This window comes from Onychostruthus taczanowskii, unplaced genomic scaffold (assembly GCF_017590055.1).
Source record: "Onychostruthus taczanowskii isolate IOZ18803 unplaced genomic scaffold, ASM1759005v1 scaffold10, whole genome shotgun sequence".
Lineage (NCBI taxonomy): Eukaryota > Metazoa > Chordata > Aves > Passeriformes > Passeridae > Onychostruthus > Onychostruthus taczanowskii.
This window is the reverse complement of record NW_024496526.1, coordinates 29,965-52,518: the sequence shown is the minus strand read 5'-3', so window position 1 is coordinate 52,518 and position 22,554 is coordinate 29,965. Positions and strand designations below refer to the sequence as shown.

The following is a 22,554-nucleotide window of genomic DNA, read 5'->3' as shown; positions in this document are numbered from 1 at the left end:
AAGAGGAATTCTATCAAGGGAACCGCTGTTAATTTCGAGGTGCTGCAGCGCCCTTAGGTGTCCCGGCCACAAACACGGGCCCCGCCAGGGGCGGGGGCGGCAGCCGCCACCACCAGAGCGGCCCAGCAGAGTAACGCCGCCACCTGCGCTTCCAAGGATGCGCTCGGCACACGGCGCTCCTTCCGGCACTTCCGACGATGCGCTCCACATCGAGCTCCCGCGCAAAGGCCGCTTCACACGGCGGGGAAGCAGCTCCGGGAGCACCCGACAGAACGTCGGGCTGGGCTGGGCTGGGCTGGGCTGGGCTGCGCTCCCGCCTCCGCCCCGCCTCCGCCCCGCCCCCGCCCCGCCCGCCAATGAGAGCCGCCGCCGTCCCGGCGTCGCGGGGGGGGAGGGGGCGGCTGCCGCTGACAGCCCTCCCGCACACGTGACGGACCGCCTGCCCACGTGATGCTCCCGCCCAATGGGCACGGCCACCGCCCCCTCCCCCCGTTCGCGCTCCCGGCAGCCCCCGCGCGGCGCGGCCGGTCTGTGTCGGTAAGATGGCGGCCGTGAGTCTGAGGCTCGGAGATCTGGTGTGGTGAGTGGCGGCGCAGGCTGGGCGGCGGTCGCGGAGCATGGCGGGCCGGGCGCTTTTAGCGGAACCAGGCTGCGGCTGCTGAGACGCAGGCGGGGCTGTAGCCGGCCCTGGAGGCGACGCAGCGGGAGCCGAGTCGGGCTGGGCCGCGCTGGGCGCTGTCAGCCCGTGGTGACTTCGGAGAGCGGCTGTGGGCAGGGTGGGGCTTAGCAGGGCAGGGCAGCGCAGCGGTGGGGCTGCTGCCGGGTTGCGGGTATCGCCGCCGCCGTCCCTTGGGCGGTGTGGGAGGAGCGGCGTGAGGCAGCTCGGAGCCAGGGCACCGGGCCGGCGGGAGGCGGGCTGGGCTGGGAGCCGGGCCGGCACTGGGGAGGCTGGCGGGGGCGGCGCATGACGGAAGCTGTGTCAGATGGAAGGATGAGGGAAGCGGGACGGAAGGACGAGCGCTGCGGGGTTCCCTTGTAAGCACGGGCTCACTTCCCGAGGGATGCGAGAAGGGTTAGAGACAGAAAGTGTTTAGGGAGGGCTACGCACCGTTTCTTGACAATGCTTTAATGAAGCAACACAACAGTCCAGCGTTTCATTGCAGGTTGGGGTATCCCTGTGGAAACCCCCAGAAGCCGTTTCCCCTTGTCACTGCGATCTTACCCTCAGATAGTCAGAGCTGTGATTTTGTGTTTCCTGGTGGAGAGAAGTGAGAGCATTCCACCGTGCCCTGTAAACACCGATTAAGTGCATAGGTTTTGCTGTGCTGGATGGGCTAGGCTGTCCTGCCAGAGCTCAGAGAAGTAGCTAATTTCCAACACGGGAATAAATGCATGCATTTATACTGATAACCCAGATAAAAAGAAGCCTGTGCTTCAAGCTGTGACAGCTGCAGCTCTCATCTGAAAAATTTACAGTGCTGGGAAGTTGTCTAATTTATATAGCAAAGTAAGTAAAGATTAGTTACTTTTAGCATATTTATTTCAGATGAGAATTTGGGGAGTGTTCTGCTCTCAGTGCTGGAATGCAGATTATCCTGCTTTACTTTTGTACGTGACAGCCAGATCCTGTCCCCAGAGCTGTCACAGGGAACTTTAACAATCAGACAGCAACAGCAGAAAGGGTTTGCTGATTTTTTTTTCTCAGTACAGGAATGGGGAGCATTGAATATGAGACATGGTCATGGTCACAGCTCTTGGCAGTGTTGCTGCCTGCCCCTGGCTTCTGAGTCCTCTGTGCAGCATTGCCATCTCAGCGGGCTGCAGTGCCACTTGGTGAGAAGTTTTGTGTCAGGAGCTGTTGGGCCCCACAGGTTCTTTGCCCGTCTCTTGCAAGACAGTTACTAGTGGGGTTTTGTGAGTACTGCAGCACAAGTCAGTCACAAGGGTGAAATAAGGATAAAGCTCACCAGGAAAGCTGGTGAGCTGAGGGCTAAGACTAATGTCTCTTCCTCCTCTGTGATTATTTCTAGTGTTGCCTAGTTTTCATAATAGAAACATTTGAAAGTGTAGAAAGTAAGCTTTTTTGCCTTTCTTTTATGGCTCTTCGTATCTTCAGTTAGTGTGGTGGTGAGCACCTGAAGAAAGCGATAATGGAACACCTGTTGAGGGGATCGTGCTATTAATGCCTTCCTGCATGAATCAGAACCTCAGCTTTCTGTGCTGGGAGTTGGTGGCTGCTCTGCTCACCAACTGCTCTAGATAGTAGATAGAAGTTTTCAACGTGAACTTTGGTCTGATTGCCTGCATCAGTGCTTTTTTCAGTTCCATGTGAAGTTCCATCAGTGCCAGTCTCCAGACTTATGGGGCTGCAGTGCCTGTTACTCTTGCATCTTTCAGACAGTGTTGCTGCTGCTCTTCTCTCCAGTTCTGGCAGTCCAGCAAGGTCAAACAGACTGTCTGGAGACCTGAGTTAGGTGCAGATGTGTCCTGCCTTGAACAGAAGGTTTTCACTGCAAATTGTAACTCTCTTATTATGAAAAGTGTGACATAATATGAAAAAACAGACATTGGGATAGTTAGTTTTTTCTCTAGTTCTAGTGCCTAATATTTCTTTTTTTTTTTCTCTAGGGGGAAGCTGGGCCGTTACCCTCCATGGCCAGGGAAGGTGAGGTTTGTTTGTATTTATTGTTGCTTTCTTAGTTTTTAATGGTTTGTGTTTTTTTTAGTTTGGGTGTGGTTTTTTTTGTGTTTTCCTTCTGTGTAGGGAAAGCTTTGCTTGAAAGCATTTCAGTTGTAGATTAATACTGGTTTTCTTGTTTGTTTATTTTTTTACACATCTACCCCACAAATCTGAAGTGTGAATTAGTTTAGGGCTTTATTTGTTAGATTATCTCAGTCTGTCGGTAAGAGTTGGTTGCTCGCGTGGAATGAAAAGCCAACAGAGAGCCAGTTCTGGAACTGATTGTGTTTCCCAAATGTAGTTGTTAATCCCTGTCACCTTCTGCAAGACATTTTTATTTTCTTCCATAGTAAGTTGGCTAGCAGTACTGTGTTAAATAATGGAAATAAGGAGTCTAGTTCCTCAAGATACTGTTTTAGAGCTGTCATTTTTGAGAATTATCTGGGGTAGTTTGATCCTACTTCTGGTTTGGTTGGGGTTTTTTCAGATGAAAGATTTTAAAAAATGAATTTTATATGCCATTTCTATTCTTTCTACTTCTCAGAAAGTCCTTTATTTTATCTTTATGTGTTGTATGAGGGCTAAGCATGCTGAGGTGACAGTGTGAGTCAGGTAAAAGAATAGTCAGTGTGGCTGACAACTATAAACATGTGGTTATTGGGTCAAGTTAACACCAGGCTCCTCTACAGTTGTCACTTCGTAACTGAATGATAGCTTTTCTCCTTATAAACATTTTAAAGTTGATAAGCAATTTATCCTGTGAGTAAAGACAAAGTTTAAATTCTTAAGGTTACCTAAGTGGAACAAATTTTTATTAATGCAAGTTATTCTCCTAATCAGATTTAAAAAAAATCTATAATAGCTGAACACTGGGTGGTAAAATCACAACATTTGTCACTATGTGCTTTATGATTTCTAATCGCCTTTAGATTGTTAACCCACCTAAAGATCTGAAGAAACCTCGAGGAAAAAAGTGCTTCTTCGTGAAGTTTTTTGGAACAGAAGATCAGTATGTACCTCCTTGTTTTCATCTGGGGAAAATATTGTACCACATAATGTGGATCTTTTGTGGAAGAAATATTTACTAATACTACAGTGCAATGTAGCATTGTAAAGGATTCCCTTTGAACCACACAATAAAAGAAATTCAACTATTATTGCTTGCTATAGCTGCTCACTGAGGTGTATGAAGAGTATAAAAACTTAGCTTTAGGATTTGAGTTGCTGTGATAATAGCTCTCCACTTTTAGTTGTGACATGACTGTGTCAGATTTTAGCATGTAGTGAGGAAGGTACATCTCGGAGTAGTTTTTTTTTAATTTTTTTTTTTTTTCTTTTTCCTTTTTTTTTTTTTTTCTGCCAGAGGAATAAAAGTAACTATATAATAGTAATTTGTGGAAGAATATACTGTCCTACATGCTGATTGAAAACATTCTTGCTGTGCTTTTGGAAGACTTCACAGTATAAGAGAGCCAAAACTGTTTTAGACTTCCTTTTTGCAGAGCAGAATTTAATGATTTCAAATGTGAACGAAATCATAGTTGTCTTAACAGATTTAAATGATTACAAACTAGGTAAAAAAACCCAACCAAAAAAGCCCCTGAGAACTTGGATATTTCATGAAACTGACAATGATTTTGATAATTTTTCAGTTTTCCTCTTTCATTTCTCCTATTAAGTCATTTAATAAAGAAGAAAATTGCAAATATCTGTTTAGACAGATATCTGAAAGAATATCTGAAAGACTGAAAAACCCTTTACTTTTAGGAAGAAAGGTGACAAGAACTGAGGCCATTTGATGAATGTCTCTTAAGGAAATTATTTTTCACTGCTAAATTATCTTTGTTTAATGCTAATAAATATTTTTCCATTAAGAAATGAGGTGTAAACTTGATGGAGTAGTAGTGAATGCCACATAGTAATGGGAATGTTTGGATCTCTAGTAATTTGAGGCAAGTGAAGGTTGATTTGAGGCTGGAGAACGTTTTTTGGTGGTGTTACTAAATATGATTATTTGAGCTAATAAATTCTGAGTTGAATTGGATTACTTCTGTCCTGATTATTTGTTCTCAATTCTTGTATTTCACATTATTGAATCAAATACAGATTTTTTTTTTTTTGTATTAAGAAAAGTAGTCAAGTATCTTGGCTACTGTAGCTGAGATTAATAACATGATTGCAAATGAAGAGTTCAGAGCTGCAAAACAATTGGGATTTATTACAAGATTCTAGAGCTCTGGTCGGGCCAAATTTGGTCATCTGGCACAGTGAGGTAGTATGGTTGTTGTAGTGTAGCCCCTTCCCCACACTTCCAGCTTGTGAAATTTAATAATGTCATGCTAGATAATCAAGAATTAGAAATTTGCTTGCTTTGATTGGCACCCTCTATTTGAAAATTGAATTGAAATAAATACTAACACCTTTCTTTCAAATGATGTTGATAGAGAGAAGAGAGAGAAGCTTGTGTGCCTCTTCTGTCCTGACTTGGAATGTCAAAAGGATGTGCTGGTTAGAACTGTGCTGTTCAGTGTGTTGCCTAAGAAAGTTCTCATGTTTGAGCATAATCAGCCAAATCAGGAAAAATAGAAATTACTTCACTTCAAATGTGAAGATGAAGAGGAAATCACTTTACTTCTTTTGTACAAGTAAACTAGTGGGTTTTGCAAATACTTTTTTCAGGTGTGTGTATAAACAGGACTTGGAAGGTAACTGAGAGAATGTTGCCACCTTATGAACAGCCTGAGGAACAGCAGAGTGCAGAGCTGTCACTGTTCAAGGGGAGATGAGGAGCGCACTTACCCATACCCATGGTCTAGTGCATATAGCTTCTTTTCCAGCACCTCGCTTCTTCTGCCATGTTCACACTGTATGATGGCATTTCTGTACCATGGATCCATTGCTGCAGCTCTTGTATTACTGCCTTATCCTTTGAGGTTGAACGTGAGAGGATCTGGTAATTGGCTGTTCGCCTCTTGTCCAGTGTGTATAAGGCGAAGGCGATGCTCGTTTCTGGGTACAGTCCCTCTCATGAACTTCTGTGAGTTGTTGCCAGCCAGTTTGTTGAGAGGTAGGCAGTGTCAGACCCTATTTTAGTCTTACTTCCTTCTGAGGAATTCCTAGGTGCCTTCTGTGGCCAGAAATGTGCCCGTTCCAGGCTGGGTACAAATTGTTCCCCACTGACTCATGTGGATTTGGTTTGTCATATTAAAGGTTAAGGAGAAAGATGTTTAGAATTAAAAATTGATGTGTATGAGCAGAGCAGAAGGGTAAATAAAAACATGCTGATGAATTTGGCAGTTGTTTTGGTGTAGTGTGTAAGTTTTGGTTATTTGTGAAATTCTGGCTAGCTTAGGATACAGCACAGGGGAAATGCATTTTCCTTTTTCTGCAAATTGATTATTACTGTGTTCTGGGCCTTTGCAATGCTGCAGTGACTAAGGAAATAGATTAACTGGAAAGCTGTGAGTACTTTTGGTCCAACATGCAGAGGTGAGAGCATGAGTGCATTCAGACTGTTCTCCAAGTACTGGCTTTTGATGAATTTTCTCCAGAGCTCTGTACTCCACGTTTTGTGTTGGTGATGTTAGTTTCTCCTGTTACTTCCGAGGGAATGGTTTTTCTGGAAGATAAGGATTCTCTACCTATGGAAGCAGATTTTGCTTATGTTTAAACTGTGAAATACATATATGCTTTACCACAGTGAAAGCCACCTGGTATTCATAGTAGTATGTAATATCCATGTCCTATTCTAAGTGATTGTGTGCAATTAAGGCATTCATGTAATGTCTCTTTATTACCTTGTTCTCCAAATTGAGAAGGAGGTTTTTCTACTCTGCCTAGGAGTTGTTTTTCTGAGTGTCTCTTCTTGGAGTAAGTCACATTAAAAGGATTCTCTAGCTAAAATCAAGAACAGTTGATGTTTCCTGCCCATAGACCTGACAGCATGTAAGAGCATCCATTACAGGAATCTAAACAACAATTTTAATTTCGTTTAGAAGTGGAACTTAGACCTCTTATCTGTGTTTCTAACTGTGCTTCTCAGATAGTATTTAAAATCCCTTTTATTTTTATTTCCATACTACAGTTTTGTTGTAGGAAATCTTAGTAGATATTTCAGTAGTCAAGTAAGAACTTTTATTTTGCTATGTAGTACATTTATTGCTTTTAGTAGTTAAAACTAATAGACTGGCTGGCCCGCGAGTCTTTCTTGGTGTGTGTCATACAGTTAAAAATAGTTTTACGCTTTTTGGCCTGGTTAGGAATTCATTATGATATTTGTTAAAACTAAAAGTATAATTGCTTTGAAGGTATCTTTCTACTGTGATTCTATAGAAATACTAGTGACAGTCCTGCAGCCATCAGAGATGTGTGTACAAACACAGCCATTCACCTTTCTTCCCCCTTTGGTATTCCCTGATAGCCAAATGACTTGCAAGTTGTGTATATCACAGTCTTAACAGGAAGCTGTGACAGCCCATTCTTCCTTACAATCTTTTGTAGCATCTGTGTGAAACTAAATATGGTGGGGTCAAGGGGCGCACTTCCTGATTTTATATATTAAGGAAAAAAATGGAGGAAGCTTGCAACCAAAGATAAATGTAATAATTAGCAGCCTGTTTCCATCAGGCACAGTAATTTTAACACTGCGCTCATTACCTTTCCATCCTTCGTGTCCTGTTGGGATGAAAGCACCTACCCTTTTCTTTTGCCACTGTTTTCCCTGGTGTGAAAAATAGGAGAGAGTAAATTCAGTATGTAGTCTTTCTGAAATGTTCTTTCAGGTCCTGACATCAGAAAACACTTGTTTTAAATTTGCCAACTGTTGGAAATACATCTTAGAAGTCTGAGGGTCTGGAGGGATAGGCTGAGCTGATGGGATAGGTAGAGGGATAGGTGAGCTTGTGTTCCTGGTAGTTCTCAGTGAGGCAGATTAACCCATGCAGAGCTCTATGTTGCTGTAACAGAGCCAGCTGGAATGTTGTTCAAAATGCCTGCAGGCACAGTGCCATAGCTGAAAATCACTGCAGACAAAACTTCCATCTCTTACTGAGGAGGTATTTTATTGCACAAATTTGAAAAACCTAATACTTAATTTCCTTCAGTATTGCCCTGCTTCTGGGTTTCTTCGAAATATCCCTTCCTTTATTATAGTATGATATATTCATTTTTGTATTTTTTTTCTAGGAGTTTATGTACTATGTTGCAGAGTTTAGTTGAGTTACTTAATTGGTGAGGGTTGGGATGTTCCCTCTTAACAAAGGAAATCTGTCTTGATTTGTCGTATGCTCACACACACTGGCCTTGTAAATAACTAAGCAATTTTCTTTTGACTTTGAGATCTGGTTGTGTTAGCATTTAGTATGGGCATCTAAAGTGCTACAGTCTAAAGTGATAATTTTTTTTCCCAGACTGTGGTAAACAGAAATTTGGAGATACAGTGCTACTGTTTTCCATCCCTAGCTATATGGTTTGCAAAAAGCGAGGATTGGTGGATATTCTTCCATCTCATTTCTGCAGCTTATCATTAGGAGTTGGTATCTGTAGACAGGAAGAGAGAATGGCTGGAATGATGGTTTGAAGATCTCCTTGCTTGTGCCATGGATTTGAATCTGGTGTCTCTGCATCTCTCTGTGCTACTCTTTCCCTGTGGCTGCAGGTCACTTTCATACTTGTCTCTGCTTATTCTAAGTTTTGCTTATTGTTCGTGTTTATAATGTGGATTTGACATGAGCAGTGGTTTTCTGAGAGCATTTTGGAGACTATGAAGAACAGTGTGGAGAAATGAAAAGAGAAAGCCATTGTTAATGGGTATTTTTATTACATCTTTTCACTTTCCATGCAGCCTATTCTTTACAGTTGCCTGGTGACTGTGCAGCAGTATGAATGCAATGTCATCTTAAATATGACATCTTCAATGTCATTGCTGATGTTTTTCTCATGCATTGATTCATTGCTGAATCAGGAGAGAAACAGTACTTAATTTTATATATTGTATCCTTGAGACTGTTCTAAATACTGGGCTTCATTGGCCTTGAGGGTATTGAGATCTTGTGCATAAACGTGAATAATTTTGTTTGGTGAAAGGTTATTTTGTTTTCAAGTGCTTGAAACACTGCATGCATTTGGCTTGTGGACATTGGTGTCAAAAGATACTCATCTCTTACAGAAGGTTGTCCAGGTAGGTGATGCATAAACAAACTGGAAAGGAAAAGACCAATTTAATTTTTTTCTTGTTTTCTTAAAGTTTATTTTTAACTGAGGCAGCATTTAAGATTGTTTTTCACTTACTAGTTTGTCTCTGAGATCTCTAGTTCTTTGTCCTGGTGGATCACAAGTGCCCAAGATGCACCTTTGAAGCCAGGAACCAGAAACCTTTGTACTTCGGGCTTTCTTCATACCAAAGGAAAAGGAATGAGAAAGGAAGCTAATGAACATGTGCAGTGAGGAGTGATAGGATGTGCAGAAACCTAAGAGAATGCCTTGAGGGAAAATAACTTACTTTTATTTAGAAATTCAGTCCTGTAACAACATTTAACATGCTTTTTTATATTGTGGTCCAAAATTTTGTTTCCTTTATACACGTAATGAAAGGCTTCTCATGAGCTGGTGCTCTGTGGTACACAGGGATGTTTGCCACTGTTTGTCATACAGGCAGGCTTTACAGTGTAAGATAATTTTAAGGTGTGTTTCACAGTACTGTCTGGGCAGCAGTGAGAGATTCCCTGAATAGCTGCTGGACTCAGACTCTAGTCTGAATGCAATGATTTGGCTTGTTATATAAAGTCAGTTCTTACAAAAATGATGTAAACAAAGTGAAAGGATTCAGCTTTGCATGCAGGAGAACTGGGTTCTTGGGAAAGGATGCTGGCATTTTCCAGTCAGTTCTAGCAGGTCTTGTCTCTGCAAGTGAGACCCAAAATGTTTCATTCTACTTTCTTAAAGTTAATTCCTGATTACAAGCAATTTACAAACAATTGCTATTGCCAGTGAGGAGAAAGGTCTTAATATAGTTATAGAGTTTATTTTGTGAAGAGAGGAGAAACAATCAAGATTCAGCAAAACATTACTATTATTTTTTGTTGTTTTAATCTTCATGTTCAGTTTAACAATATGATGTGGTGCTTACAGTGTCTGAAAATGCAGCCTTTAAATCACTTCATCTGCTTGCAGAAGCTAGACTGCACTGGGGAATATTTAAAACCTGTATTCATGGATAGTCTATGTAACGTAGAAATACTTGGGGACAAGAGAATCTGATTGCCCCAGTCAGGGGCAAAGGAAATAGTACTTTTTCTCAAAACCAAAATTATTGTTTTCATGCATAATACTTGGGTACATCAGAAATAAGTTCAGCAATGAGCTGTTGCTTTTGTATTCACTCTGTGTGGTCATCTCTATAGTGAGAATACATAATTTTGGAGGTTTTTTCCTACAGTTTTTTAGACACCTGTGTGCTCCGTATATTTGAACCAGGGATTGATAGCTGAGAATTGTTAGGTGAACTTTACTTTCAGCATCCTCTTGAGTAGATTAGTGGCATTGCCTACTGTACCTGGAGGTGTGGGTCTGTGTGTGTTCCTCATGGTGAAACAAGTGCAGTCATTGGGCTGCCCTTGTTTTAAATGTGTCCTGTGATCACATCCAAAAGCCGTTTTGCCAATAGAGAATAATGCTTAGAGGGGGACAGTGCTAGGATGAGAGGACATAAAACAAGACAACAAAGCACCAGAAGAAAATTCTCAGTGAATTCAGTAATGGCAACCCTTCAGTTTCTAGATAGGAAGTGAGTTTGGGCTGTTGTCATCAGTAGAGCTGGGGAAGAAAGTGTAGCTGTGTGTTTCTCAAAGCAGGAGGATTTAAAAGGATGCAGTTTGGAGAATATAACTAGCTTCTTTTTTTGTTTCAAGTGCTTGGATCAAAGTGGAGCAGCTGAAGCCTTATCACCCTCACAAAGAGGAAATGATAAAGATTAACAAGGGTAAGCGCTTCCAGCAAGCTGTGGATGCTGTAGAGGAGTTTCTTAGAAAAACCAAAGGCAAGGACCAGGTGAGTGGGTTCTTTTTCACTGTGTGCATTAAAACAGGTTTTGGCATGAATGACGATTAGATGCCTTGTTATGTGAAAGGAGTTTGTTGCCTCTGGCAAGTTGAGGAGGATTGTGTTTTCCTTCCTTTGGTTTTTGGGGTTTATTTCCTATCCTCTATTCTTCCCCATTAAATCTTGTTTGGTAGGGAAAAGTCATTATTGGATTATTAAATGATGAAGAAACTGAAGAGGCTAATTGATCTACTTGTGATGATTTTATAGATCAGTCTTAAGAATTTGGTATCTACTAATCTTGTCTTTAGTATGTTGGAAGTGCACGCAGTCCTGGCAAGTCTTCAGGTGGCCTGTTCTGTTATGTGCTTACTTAAACTGGTGTGTTTTTGCAGGAGAACTAACCAGGAACTTCACTCACCAACTCCAAAGGTCTAACAGATATGTAGTTTTCAAGTTACTGTGCTGTTGTTGTACTTGGTAGTAATCAGCACAGGGTCCTTCACATCCTTGGTTTTGCATGAAAATCATTCCATCTCTTCTCTTCTTTCCTTACCATCTTCTATTCTATAATCTCTCAGGCGTCTTCCCATAACTCCACTGAAGAGAAGAATCGGCGTAATTCCAGTGAAGAAAGAGGCAAGCAATCTGCTGGTGAAGAGAAACGCAAAGCCAGTTTGTCTGAAGGAAAGGTGAAGAAGGGCACAGGGGAAGGAAAAAAGAGGGTTTCTTCTGTCTCGTCAGAGAGAGGATCAAAATCACCCTTGAAAAGAGCCCAGGATCAGAGCCCCCGAAAGCGGGGGCGTCCACCCAAGGATGAGAAGGTTTGTGTTGTGCATGTCCGCCAGTGCCCGTGGACTTGGCAGCTGGACTTGAGGGCTGACTGGCACCTTGACTAACAGGCCAGCAGGAAGAATCAGTTCAGTATCCCCTTTTTTTTTAGCTTTTCCATGTTGCTACTTATAGACCATTTGGCTGCCTGATGCCATTGGCAAGCATATTGTTGATTCTTCCTGTGATTTTTACCAGTTAGTTGCTGTGAGTGGCTCTGTTTGTATCTTTGAGAGGGCTTTGAAAGCTCTATCAGGAGACTTCATTCTTTCGTCTTGTCATCCCTTGAGTTCAGTTTGTGTGGAAAGGATTAGCAAAGAGATATGGGTCTTCATCTGGCTCCTGACTTCTCCCATGTCATCTACTTTGTATGATCAGGTGATAAGTAGCTGCTCAACTTCAACCTCAGTACTCACAAAGAGTGAGATATCGTTAAGGGACAGGGCTTAAAGAAGAAATTTGTAGCCTGGGGAATCCACCAGAAGAATTGTCTTCATTTCAACTTCTGTGCTTTAGGATATGTTCCCATCATCCATTATAAAGGAGCCTTAATATTTTATTCGTAGTACTTCCCTGGTATTTCTCTGTGTTGTGGCAGCACTTTGTCTACCTTCATATAGTTCCAGCCTTTTTATTATGGAGCTCACTGTTGTGGTCTAGATCTTCCTATTCCAAATGGATATTTATTTTGGTGGATTATTACAAGTCATATCCTTCATCAACGACTACACCTGAAGACAACTGGGAGACCTCAACTGAAACACCATATGGCAACATGCTTGCTCACCTGTGCTTCAAGGGGATCACTATGTGCTTCAAAGTCTTTTCTTTCAGTCAGGATGCAAGTCAAGATGGTGGTTCTTGCTCTCTGAAATTGTGCATGGATTGGCCTTCGCTGGTTGAACAGCAGACTCTCTCTTGATGTAGTAAAATGAAGCTGATCGTCTCAGATATTAGCTGTGGAGGCATCATAGAATAGTCAGAATATCCTGATTTGGAAGGGGCATACGAGGATCATCAAGTCCAACTCCTAAGGGGTTAAAGGAAATACTGGCTCTTTTTTTAGCACCAATGTCTGTGAAATTAGGCTGCGTAACATATCCCATCAGTTTCTTCTTTTGAGGGAAGTCGGAGGAGGGGCGAAATGTATGCATATTTATGAATTAAAACTAATAATTACAGAACTTGTCTTGACTGATGCAGGAAAATGCTTCATTGGCAACATAGTTTTCACTTTCCTAAGTGTCTTCCTATAAGCATGTTGTGTCTCCACATATTTCTGTTTAAATAAGCTACAAGACCTTTTTTTTTTTCACTTGCATAGTGATTCTGTGTCTTTGAGCTAGATTCATTCCAAAATTAATCAAAACCAATGGCTGGGAGAATTCTGATTGTGCTGACACATTGCATGCATAGGTTTTACTGTGTTATCTGCTTCAGGACATCAGAGTGCTGTGAGTGAGCTAATTGTGGTAGTTGACATTATTTTACTGGCACATGACAAGCAGACTGGTTTTAAAGTTGCCACACAGTGGTGGCCAGCTGTGTGATAACTGCCTGGCCACAAACCAGGAAATTAAGCAGGATAAGGTAGGAAAGTAAGCCTTATAGCTTCTTGAAAGTGACAAATAAAATAATTGCTATGAAAATATAACAATACTGCCTTAATACTGGTTTTCAGCCTATAAAATAATTTTAAAATCTTGTCTTCTTGCCTGGTTCTCATAAATTCCTCAAGTTCTTAACCCTAGAGTAGAAAACATTTATGTTGTTATCCTGAATTAATATGATGCTAGGATTTGTGTTTTTTTTTTTCCTCCATCCCAATCCAAATTCTGCCTTCCAAGTACTAATGCATAAAAATCAAGAATCCAGTTTTTGCTGAGGTGTGCTCTGTCTAGAAAGGCTCTGTGGCCATACATGATCATTCACATACTGTGATTTTTAAGCTTATATGAATATATTTGAAGGAGCAGCAGAACTTCATAGGTATCAAAGCAGGTTTTATCCACACTTTACCAGCTGAGGTATGCAGGAGTCTCCCTAGACACTACAAGGTCTAGGGAGATGTCTGCATTGTCCTGCTAACCCTCGGACAGTTGCATCATTCTGGGTTACCTCCAGGAGTCTTACTCTGGCCGTTTTTGCAAACAGTGCTTCTGTATGGATACTAAGGTATATTGTACATTTTCAGGAAGTAATTTTGGAGGGGAGGTAATGTGACTTCATTTCCGAACCCTCATTTCAGAGGAAGACAGCACGTATTATGTAGAAGTCCTGTGCATTCTCTTCGTGTAGCATAAAAACCTAGATGTCTATAGCATATATTTATGACCTATAGCATAGAGACCTATTTTAACCTATATGTTTTGGGGAAATAAAAGATAAAGTTTAATCTGCTCAACAGGAAAAGCCCCAGTATGTTAAGTACTATCATGATCCTACAAACTGTGACCTGTGGAGCAGATGGGACAGCCCACATACCAGTTTGTCTCATGGATTCTGCCAACTTGAGCAGATGTGGCTGTCAATCTTATGCTTTGAAGTCAATCTTATGCTTTGAAGGTTCTCCTGATAACAGGTAGGCTCTTCTATTGTGACAGGGTAGGATTAAAAGAGTTCAGACCTCTGCTTGTAATGATGTTCTTCACTCATTTGTTAAGTGTTTTGCATCCACCAGAGGAAAATACATGATCAAGCATGTTTGTTTTCTGCTCATTGCATAAGTGCACAAGTGCAGTGATTCCTCTTAGGTATGAAGAATGGACTCTCCAGAAGCCATAAATCTGGTTGAAATCCTTAGCTGGCAGTTGATGCTTTCCTCACCTCACCTGTGTTGCTAATACTCTGTGTTTAAATATGAACGCTCATGGAAAGGCCTGTGAAATTGAAGGCTTTTGTAGTGCTTTCAGAGCTCTCTGTGTGTGCTCGAATGATCATCGTGCTGTGACCCACTCCTGAGCCAGGTTTTAAGCTCTTTCTGATCCTCCTTCTGTCTCCTCAGGACCTCACAATTCCAGAGTCAAGTACAGTGAAGAGAGTGATGACTGGAACAGTGGCTGGATTTAAATGGCCACCCAGTGTGAGCGAGGTGAGAAGCTTTACAACGTCTGCGTTCTGAGTTTGTGGCAGCAAATCTAGAGCCTTTTGTCTGTCTGTAAAACAACGAGATCTTACCTTCTTGTGTGTGAACATGCTGCAGTATAACAAAGTTGAACAATATCCCAGATAGTTCAGAAGTATGTTGGGAAATGAGATTTGTCTCTGTGGAACTACTTGCAGATTCACACTAAACTTGCTGTACTAATGTTTACACTTCTTGTTTCAAAAGCTTTTCTGTGATTGACTTCCCAGAAGTGGAGGTGATGTGGATAGTCTCTCCCTGTCTGGATGCTATCACATGGAGTGCTTACATTTGATTTTCTTCACAAAGCAGCTTTTGAAAGCCTTTTGATTTTGTTGAATAAATGAGTGATCAGTAAAGCAGAGTAAGAGCGATGTGATTCCAGGCTAGTATGTATGATGCTCACTGGGGTGATCTGGGCCTTCAGTCCTTGTTGCTGTTAGGATGGGCTTGCTTGGTATGTGACACTCTCCAGTCAATTCCCAGAATGTTGTTTTATGGAATTACTTAGAACCTGGAAAATAAGTGTTTTCATTTGCTTGGGAGAGGAAGAAGTGGATGAATTTTCTTCCTCCCATGCTAATATTGCTTGTATACTTCTTTGGTTTTCCTACAGATGTCCAAAAATGAGGAGTTTGGTTTGAATGGCTTTGGTTTTGAGAATGAAACAAAATGCAAACTACTTAATTGAAACAGGTTCCTTGTGACAGCTGATGCATTTTATGTTTTCCGCCTTATGCTATTGCTCTTGTGCAGCTTAGGAGAGCAAGGGAATTGTGCTGTGGTAACTCAGTGACTCTGTGGATTTATTTCTGAGGTTGTACTTTCTCTTTGTAGCCTGTGAAGGACAGCGATCCACACTTTCATCACTTCCTGCTGAGCCAGACAGAGAAGGTAAGGATTTGGCAGACAGCATCATGTTGCTGGGTACCGTGGAGTCCTGCCCTTTGCTGGAACTGAATACAAGGAGTATGCATAAAGAGCTCCAGAATTCTGTTCTTTAGGGGGTGGCAGTTAGATTGGTTAAAGTACTTCCAAGCCTTAAGATTTAGAGTAATTTAGCATTAAGTACAGTGAATAGTTTTAAATAATTCAAGATTATCTAGCAGTAGTTTTTGACAAATCTGATGTATTAAATTGTATAGAATGAACAGGATGGACAGGAAGAGCTTTTTTTGTGTTCAAAAATCCTGTTGTTTGATTGCTTTTGATGGTTGTCCTGTCAGTTTCTTCATCTGGATAGGCTTGCCAATTCACTGAATGTTGCAAGAGAACTTCCAGGACCAGAAAAGCTCCATGTAAAATACAGCCTGTTTATCTCCTGAGAGTCAGAAGTCTTGCAGGATTTTATATTCAGCAGTGAACATCAGGAGGAAAAGGAAAAATCAAATTAAGCATAAAAGGATTTATATCTCGCTGAGGATCTGAGCAGAGCCAGAAGGATTTAAGAGCTGTTAACAGTTTTATCTAGACAAGCTCACAGTAAGCAGCATGGGGAGGAGCAGCCTTTGCCTTAGCATTTGTAGAAAGCCTTCTACATGCTTTCTCATATTAACCAGAATGTTTTGGTTTCACAGCTGCCGAGACATAGTGAGCATAGATGTGAGGCTTCGTGGCAGGCTTCAGAGAGCTAAATGTGGGAGTAGGGATGGCCCAGGTGCCTCCAGAGGAGCCTGTTATAGGAACTACAGAAGGGATTTTGCAGTGCCTCTGTTAGAAGACAGGCTGAATTTCTGGGGCAGGGTGGGAAAGAATGATCTTAATATCTTGCAATATATTTTAGTTTCATTTTCTCCCCTTGAGGGAAGCCCCAGAGTTGTCCTGGCTTGAAGGTGGTAGTGGGTGGGTGAGCTGCCTGCTTCTGTGGAATAAGGGTATGGTCTGTTTGCTCGGCAGAGTAAATCAGCACTGTCCTTCCCCTGAACGCTTTGTCTTCTTCATACAGCCAGCTGTCTGCTATCAAGCCATCACAAAGAAGCTGAAGGTTTGTGAAGAGGTAACGTAAATCTTCATTTTGATGGATGTTCGTTGTTATGAGGCCTTGCAGTTCTTTCAGAGCTGTGCATTAAATTGTTTTTATTACTATTTTTCCCCTCTGTCTTCCCCACCTCCCTGCCCTTGTCCCCCCACCCCACTCCCTCAGGAGACAGGATCCACCTCCATCCAGGCAGCAGACAGCACAGCAGTCAATGGCAGCATCACACCTACAGACAAAAAGTAAGATCTCCAATACACTTCAGCCATTTCCTTTCCAGCTCACACATGCAGCCACTCTCCAGCCTGTCACTGAGAATGAATAAACCTAACATTTCCCTTTAACTGCACATTCCTTCTGTCCTTGTGTGAAACTGTTTGGGCGGTAAGGTGGGAGAGAGGCAGCTAAAAACAAAGGGGACTGTGCAATACAAAATTTAAAGGGGATTGCAATACAAAATTCAGAGTAAATTCTGTCCTAGATACATCTGCAATTCGGAGTGGTTCTGCAGTTGCCTTTTTCAGTAGGTCCCACTGCAGGATGTTAGCAGCAGCATTCCTAAGTGTTGCATGGGATAGGAAGATAAAAGGGGATCTGTCTCCAGTAGTGCCTGGCAGTTGACTGGGCTCATTTAATCACTCTCCTGAGCATGCAGAAGACAAGAGGAAGAGGGAGGTGTGTTCTCCCATCACAAAAACTTTGCTGTGTAGCATGTGAGCTTTCTGGTTTCTCCTAACACCCCTGTTCTCCTTTATAGAGTGAGAGAAGGCTAACTTGAGCTTCCTGTAACTTCTGCTCTTTTCAAATTGAGTTCAGGCCACTCTTGCTGTTTGCTGTTGGGGCAGTTCACATGGGATGTCAGTTCTCACTTGTACTGCAGGGAAACAAAAATAACATTAAAGCTGTTCAGGTAAAACAGTCTCTCAGGAAAGTGCATCTCAGAGGTGGGTTGTGAAGGAAGGGATACCTCTGCTGGTTTAGAGACTTAAAAATAGGTAGACCTTATTTGGCCCATGTAAGGAGCGTGTAGTGATTTGCTCTGCCCTGTCTAAGGGCAGAAAGAGAAAAGGCAGCATGGCTAGCTGGGGGAGGACATGTGGCTTGTGAAAGCCACAGTGCTGCTGTAGTGTGGCTAATTCTGCAGAATTAACTACTGGATTTGCCAGGTAGATTTTGTTGTGATGTTACCTTGGATATAACTGAATGCTTCAGAATCTCTTTGAAAACTGTGGATTTTATGGGAAGCCGCATGACGGGTAAAAGGGTTCTTGCAGCAAGATCTGCAAGAGGAATTTCTGTTGCAGGTGATTGTAGGGGCTTGGCGGCATATTGTCTCTTTTTTGAATGCAGGGTGCAAAATTCTTTCCAGGTTGCGGGAAGAGGGGAGGCTGTTTTCTGGCACTGATGGTGGCCTGTACTGGCCTAATACTTTGTTTCTTCCTGTGTCTGAAATGGCAGCTGTACAACAGGGACTAGGTCTTTGGTCTGGCATGATGCTTAGCACAGTAGTCTTTGCTAGACTTTATTAAAACTAGGATACTAATGTATCGTTCAATTATACAAGCAAACATTGTATGTGTGACTTAGTTTTAAAGTCAGAAGATTAATAATTAGAGAAGCACCTGCTCATTTCTAAATGTTCCCTTTAACTTCAGTAAGGCAATGACTGTCAACAGAAAGCGCACAAACAGCAATTTTAGTAAGCAGAAAACCACACACAAACAATCCACCCCAAACAAACAAAAATAATCCAGACCATCCAAACCTTTAATATTTAGGTGATCTTCTGAAATAGGCTAAAGACTTTCTTCAGGAAATTGTTAGGGATGCTTGGTAAGCAAAATAAATTCTCGCTTGCTTTTAAAGCTCAGTATTTGCCCATTGTAGCTGTGGTTGCAGTAGAACATGTTTGTTTGGGTATTTTTTTGTGCTGGTGATGCTCCAGTTTGCTCTTCATCATTTCCAGCACCATGAGAAACTAACACTGATTGCTTTCTCTTGCATTAATGTTTATCTCTACCCTCAGGATAGGATTTCTGGGCCTTGGTCTGATGGGAAGTGGCATTGTCTCCAACTTGCTAAAGATGGGTCACACTGTCACTGTCTGGAACCGGACTGCCGAGAAGGTAGGCATGTGCTTAAACCTCTGCTAAGCATTCAGTTACCCCCTGTATTTCATGGAATCATCTGTCAATGGTGTCTGGGAGGGGATGCCAAAGAAACACAAGGATATGCTTGCTTTGTTTTGTCTTGTTTCCTTTGTGCTTGTTGGTGGGCATGTCTAGGTGCAGCTGTGGTCCGTTCTAGTGTGGTCACTCCTATGTCAGCAGTCTCACCCCACTGCCTTTTTCTGTGAGAGGAGAGAGTTGTCAGAAAAATTACACCCTTGTATATTACAGCCTTATATGTGCTGAAGAATGGGATGTAACATGCTTCTGAAAATACTGCTGATGTGAATAGCCATGGTCAGTGTATTGTGCATCTGTGAATAGCCATGAAAATACTGCTGATGTGAATTGCCATGCAATGTAGTGTGCCAAAAAGGCCAGGTGCAGGTAGTTATCCCAGGAGATTGAGGTGTGGTAAGATGCACTGCTCAGCTGCAGGTTAGTCTACATGTATTGTGCTAGTCATGTGGTAACAAGTGTTCTGTCAAAGACCTGCTGTGTCGTGAGACCAGGATGGAGAAGGGCTTTATAGGAGTATTCAAACTGAAAATGGAGCTTACTTTGCACTGCACTTATATACTAGACAGTGTTACTCTTTGTAGTGGAAGAGAAGTAGGTAGCTGGGGGAGATGTGGTAGTTATAAGATGCTGTGGAATAGCAAAGCAGGAAGAGCACTGTGGTTAATTCGTGAAAAGGGGAGTAAAAGATTTATTTTTTCAGGAGCAAAACATGGCTGGTATGAGGGGATAGGGTAAGAAGGAGCTAAGATTTTGAAGCAGTAGCCCTCTGAAACACACTCATCTCAGATGTGCATATTCCTGTTACTATCCATTAACACATTGCTATGTCCTTTAACCAATTTTTTCCCCTAAATCCTCCTTTTGTCCCTAATAATTTCTTGTCAAACCCACAACATTCTTACTGTTTCACCTTAGAGTTTTGTTTCTTTATGTCTTTCTTTCAAAGTTCTTCACCTGTTCTTCAGAAAGGCTGCAGAAGAGCCCTGCACGCACACATATGTGTGTGTAGACAAAGCAACAGAAGAAGACAAAGTTGTTGTGTAATTAACACACCTGTGTCCTTTGGAGTTGTGTCCAGCAGTGGAGATTTTACAGCAAAATGCAAAGAATCCATTTGCTCTGTATTTAATTTGTCTTATCTTTGGACTTGTGCCTTTTGCAGTGTGATTTGTTCATCCAGGAGGGTGCACGGCTGGGAAGAACCCCTGCTGAAGTAGTCTCCACCTGTGACATCACGTTTGCCTGTGTATCAGATCCAAAAGCAGCAAAGGATGTAAGGATTAGCTCTTATTTTACCTCCGCTGGTTAGACTATGAGATGGCAGTCACTGAATGCCAGTTCTGATTCCTTTTAACCACAGTAGCCTGGGTTATTGTACATCCTGAGAAGTGCAGCTGTGTAAAAATAAATGTCCTAACAAAAATTAAGCATTTTAGAAATTAAGTCTTTGAGGGCAGGTTCTGATAACCCTCTGGGGGTCTGCCACTGTAGTGCCAGGCTCAGCTGGACTCCTGCAGAAGTGGGGTTTCTCTGCAGACACCCTATTGCTTTACCACTCTTCTGTTCTCCACAGCTGGTGCTTGGTCCAAGTGGAGTGTTGCAGGGGATTCGCCCAGGGAAGTGTTATGTGGATATGTCCACAGTGGATGCAGATACAGTCACAGAGCTCGCCCAGGTAATCACTGAACTGAGCCTCTTAACAGCAGCAGGTGTTCATTCAGCAGCAGTTCTTCAGTTTCTGATGGTAATAAAACTGCTTCTAGAGGTCTTTGGGAGAGTCAAGTTCCAGGCAAACAAGACAACATGTCAAGTCTTAACCAGCAAACAGTGTTGGATGAGATGTTCCCTGGTGATACCAGCAAAGTTGTAGATTTGGCAGAGCTGTTACCTGACACCATTGCAAACAGATAGCCAAATTTTGATCCTCTAAGAATTGTTTATAGACAGGTTGGTATTCTGTAGCAAACTGGAGAGTAAAACCATGTCTGGATTAATGACTGATGAAATGCGTAATCTGCCTAGTTTAAGTGCTCTGGTTGGGGAAAATTAATGCCTTCACATTTCATTCTATAGAAATATTATTATAGGATTTCTGTAGAAGTGTTCTGATTACTTCTGCTGTGGTGTTTATGATTTCTTTTTTGGCATCTTGCTTGTTCCCCGTTGCCCTAAGGCAGCATGTGTATTTTTACAAGGAAGGGGAACTGGTTTTGGTCAAGTTTTAAATAGACATGTTGTTGATGCACTAGTGTGTAATATTAATTCAGATAATGCAAATCACCTATATTAATAAACATCTGGCTGAAGAGATCTGTCAAAGGCCTTTCCCCTGTGGGAAAGAGGGGAAAATATAATGATCAGTCTTCTGGGATTCTTATGCAACATATACACCTTCAGCATTGATCCCTTGGCCAATATAGGGTGCCATGACTAAAGCATGTCAGTTCAGCTGCTTAAAACGTGCACAGTAGTGATGGGTGCAGGAGGGTCTTGCCTGGACCCTTTTGGTCTTATTCACACTTTGCAGGATACGTCACAATAGTGCTTTCCGCTCCTGTTGGAGCTATTTGTTATGCTTTAAATTTTTGTCATTAGCGGCAGGTATGCCCTAAATTATGTTCCTGCTGCTGTTCATGCACAGCTAACCAGAGATGCTCTTCTCCCAGGTGATAGTGTCCCGAGGTGGTCGCTTTCTGGAAGCACCAGTCTCAGGAAACCAGCAGCTCTCTAATGATGGAATGCTTGTGATCCTGGCAGCTGGCGACCGGGGTTTATATGAGGACTGCAGCAGCTGTTTCCAAGCCATGGGGAAGACCTCTTTTTTCCTAGGTAATGGAAACATGGAGGGCCTGGTAGCAGTTTCTTAGTGCAAGGACTGGGAATTTCAGCAAGGAGGGTGAGATGTATATGTCATCTTTTCTCTGTGGGCAGTGTGGGAAATTGCCTTGCTGCTCTGAAACTTGGCCAGTTTCAGAGCCTGCAGGCTAAGGTTTCTTTTTTGAATGTTGGCTCATTTTGGAGGATCTGTGATAATTTTGGTTTTAAACGATATTTTCTTGTTGTTTCTCCATTCCTTTGAGTGCTTGGAAAACGGAAGTATTTTCTGAAGTCCTTTAGGGGAAGGGAGAGATACCAAGTGCTTCATGACAGGAGTTTAGCAGTGTTACTGCCATGTGGGCTGGGGAAGCAGGGCTGCTACTTCTCTTCTGGAGGAATCCCAACGGTGTGTCTTGCTCCCAGGTGAAGTAGGCAATGCTGCCAAGATGATGCTGATTGTGAACATGGTCCAAGGCAGCTTCATGGCAACAATAGCAGAAGGACTGACTTTGGCTCAAGTGACTGGCCAGTCCCAGCAGACCCTTCTGGATATCCTCAATCAGGGACAACTTGCCAGCATCTTCCTGGACCAGAAGTGCCAAAGTAAAGTTCTCTTACATTGTTTTCTTACAGGTCATTTTTACAATCTAGCAGCTTTTCAGATAGTGGCAGAAGGTAGAAAATAACAATCCCATCTTCATCAGCCTGGGATAGTGGTTATTTTAAGCATTCTGGAAATGAATGCTTAAAACTAGCTTTTCAGATAGTGGCAGAAGGTAGAAAATAACAATCTCATCTTCATCAGCCTGGTATGATGGTTATTTTAAGCATTCTGTAAATGAAGAGCTGAGTTCCCATTCCTTCCTCTTCATAGCTAGGACTTTTGGGAATCTAGTTAGAA

At 42.2% G+C, this 22,554-nt stretch overlaps 1 protein-coding gene across 11 annotated transcripts in view; it reads left to right on the top strand.

Annotated features, from left to right (window-relative positions):
• Positions 1 to 455: 455 nt before the first annotated feature.
• GLYR1 (glyoxylate reductase 1 homolog) overlaps positions 456 to 22,554 on the top strand; it is a 40,743-nt gene continuing 18,644 nt past the window's right edge. For 4 of the 11 annotated variants that reach the window (XR_005953008.1, XM_041409079.1, XM_041409058.1 and 1 more), the window contains exons 1-14: positions 1,721 to 1,833; positions 2,629 to 2,665; positions 3,610 to 3,689; positions 10,588 to 10,726; positions 11,299 to 11,541; positions 14,553 to 14,639; positions 15,510 to 15,566; positions 16,618 to 16,668; positions 16,816 to 16,889; positions 18,674 to 18,773; positions 19,999 to 20,109; positions 20,410 to 20,511; positions 21,503 to 21,665; positions 22,077 to 22,256. Coding sequence is in view for 10 of the 11 variants with exons in the window: in XM_041409079.1 (XP_041265013.1) it covers positions 1,736 to 1,833; positions 2,629 to 2,665; positions 3,610 to 3,689; positions 10,588 to 10,726; positions 11,299 to 11,541; positions 14,553 to 14,639; positions 15,510 to 15,566; positions 16,618 to 16,668; positions 16,816 to 16,889; positions 18,674 to 18,773; positions 19,999 to 20,109; positions 20,410 to 20,511; positions 21,503 to 21,665; positions 22,077 to 22,256 (1,522 nt within the window). In the remaining variant the exon portion in view is untranslated. Of the gene's footprint in view, positions 581 to 1,720; positions 1,834 to 2,628; positions 2,666 to 3,609; positions 3,690 to 10,587; positions 10,727 to 11,298; positions 11,542 to 14,552; positions 14,640 to 15,509; positions 15,567 to 16,617; positions 16,669 to 16,815; positions 16,890 to 18,673; positions 18,774 to 19,998; positions 20,110 to 20,409; positions 20,512 to 21,502; positions 21,666 to 22,076; positions 22,257 to 22,554 lie in introns of those variants that run through there. The other 7 variants (XM_041409068.1, XM_041409113.1, XM_041409049.1 and 4 more) reach the window with 7 other exon arrangements.